Raw genomic sequence first — 732 nt, 5'->3', positions numbered from 1 at the left:
CACAGCCTAGTTTTTCTTTTTCAGTAGAAATGATGGAAGAATTGCATAGCCTGGACCCACGGCGGCAGGAATTATTAGAGGCCAGGTTTACTGGAGTTGGTGTCAGTAAGGTGAGTAAAATGATAATGAACACCATTCATAGTCTAATTTAAGCACATTTAAAAAATGATTAAGAGCAATTTGGGTTGACTGTACTGATAGCTTGCAGGGGAGAAGGTTTGGTTGGCTCATGGTTGCAGTGAACTTTTAAATNTTCTAATATAGGAGAGGTTTCCCAAGGGTCTTGTTGCAAGGGTACTAACAGGATGTGTGTCTAGATTCTATGCCATATTTTGTTAAAACTTCTTAGTCATTCAGAAAGAGACTGTTAATTATAAGGCATTGCGTAGTTTCATTACTCTGGACTTTTTGGGTAGTTGTATGGTAGAGTATTGAAAAATCTGCCTCTGCAAAGTCTGTCGGTTCTCCAAATCTGCAGTTCAGCAGATTCCTCCTGATTGCACCCCCAGACTGCTTTCTCATGCCTCCTATTTTTCCTTCTTGTTCACTGTTTTTATTTTTGTTATGGGAGCATAAAATAAAATCAAGCCTCTATTAATGGGCAGGTTTGAAGTTAAGCAATGTTACGGTTTCCTGTGCATCCTTCTGTACTTGCTGGTCTACTCCTCTGCTCTTATAGGATGATTTTAGTGCAATATGTAAAACACTTAAGATTTTAATAAAATATGTAGA

The 732-nt window shown here is 38.2% G+C and overlaps 1 protein-coding gene across 1 annotated transcript in view; it reads left to right on the top strand.

Moving 5' to 3' along the window:
* The first annotated feature begins 29 nt into the window (after positions 1-29).
* The window catches only part of LOC103609116 (ADP-ribosylation factor-like protein 17), a 4,700-nt gene continuing 3,997 nt past the window's right edge, over positions 30-732 (top strand). The window contains exon 1 of the mRNA XM_008593477.1: positions 30-110. Within this exon, the coding sequence (XP_008591699.1) occupies positions 30-110 (81 nt within the window). The remainder of the gene's footprint in view (positions 111-732) is intronic.

This window comes from Galeopterus variegatus, unplaced genomic scaffold, assembly GCF_000696425.1.
Source record: "Galeopterus variegatus unplaced genomic scaffold, G_variegatus-3.0.2 Scaffold9212, whole genome shotgun sequence".
Classification (NCBI taxonomy): Eukaryota; Metazoa; Chordata; class Mammalia; order Dermoptera; family Cynocephalidae; genus Galeopterus; species Galeopterus variegatus.
This window is presented reverse-complemented; position numbering and strand designations above follow the sequence as displayed.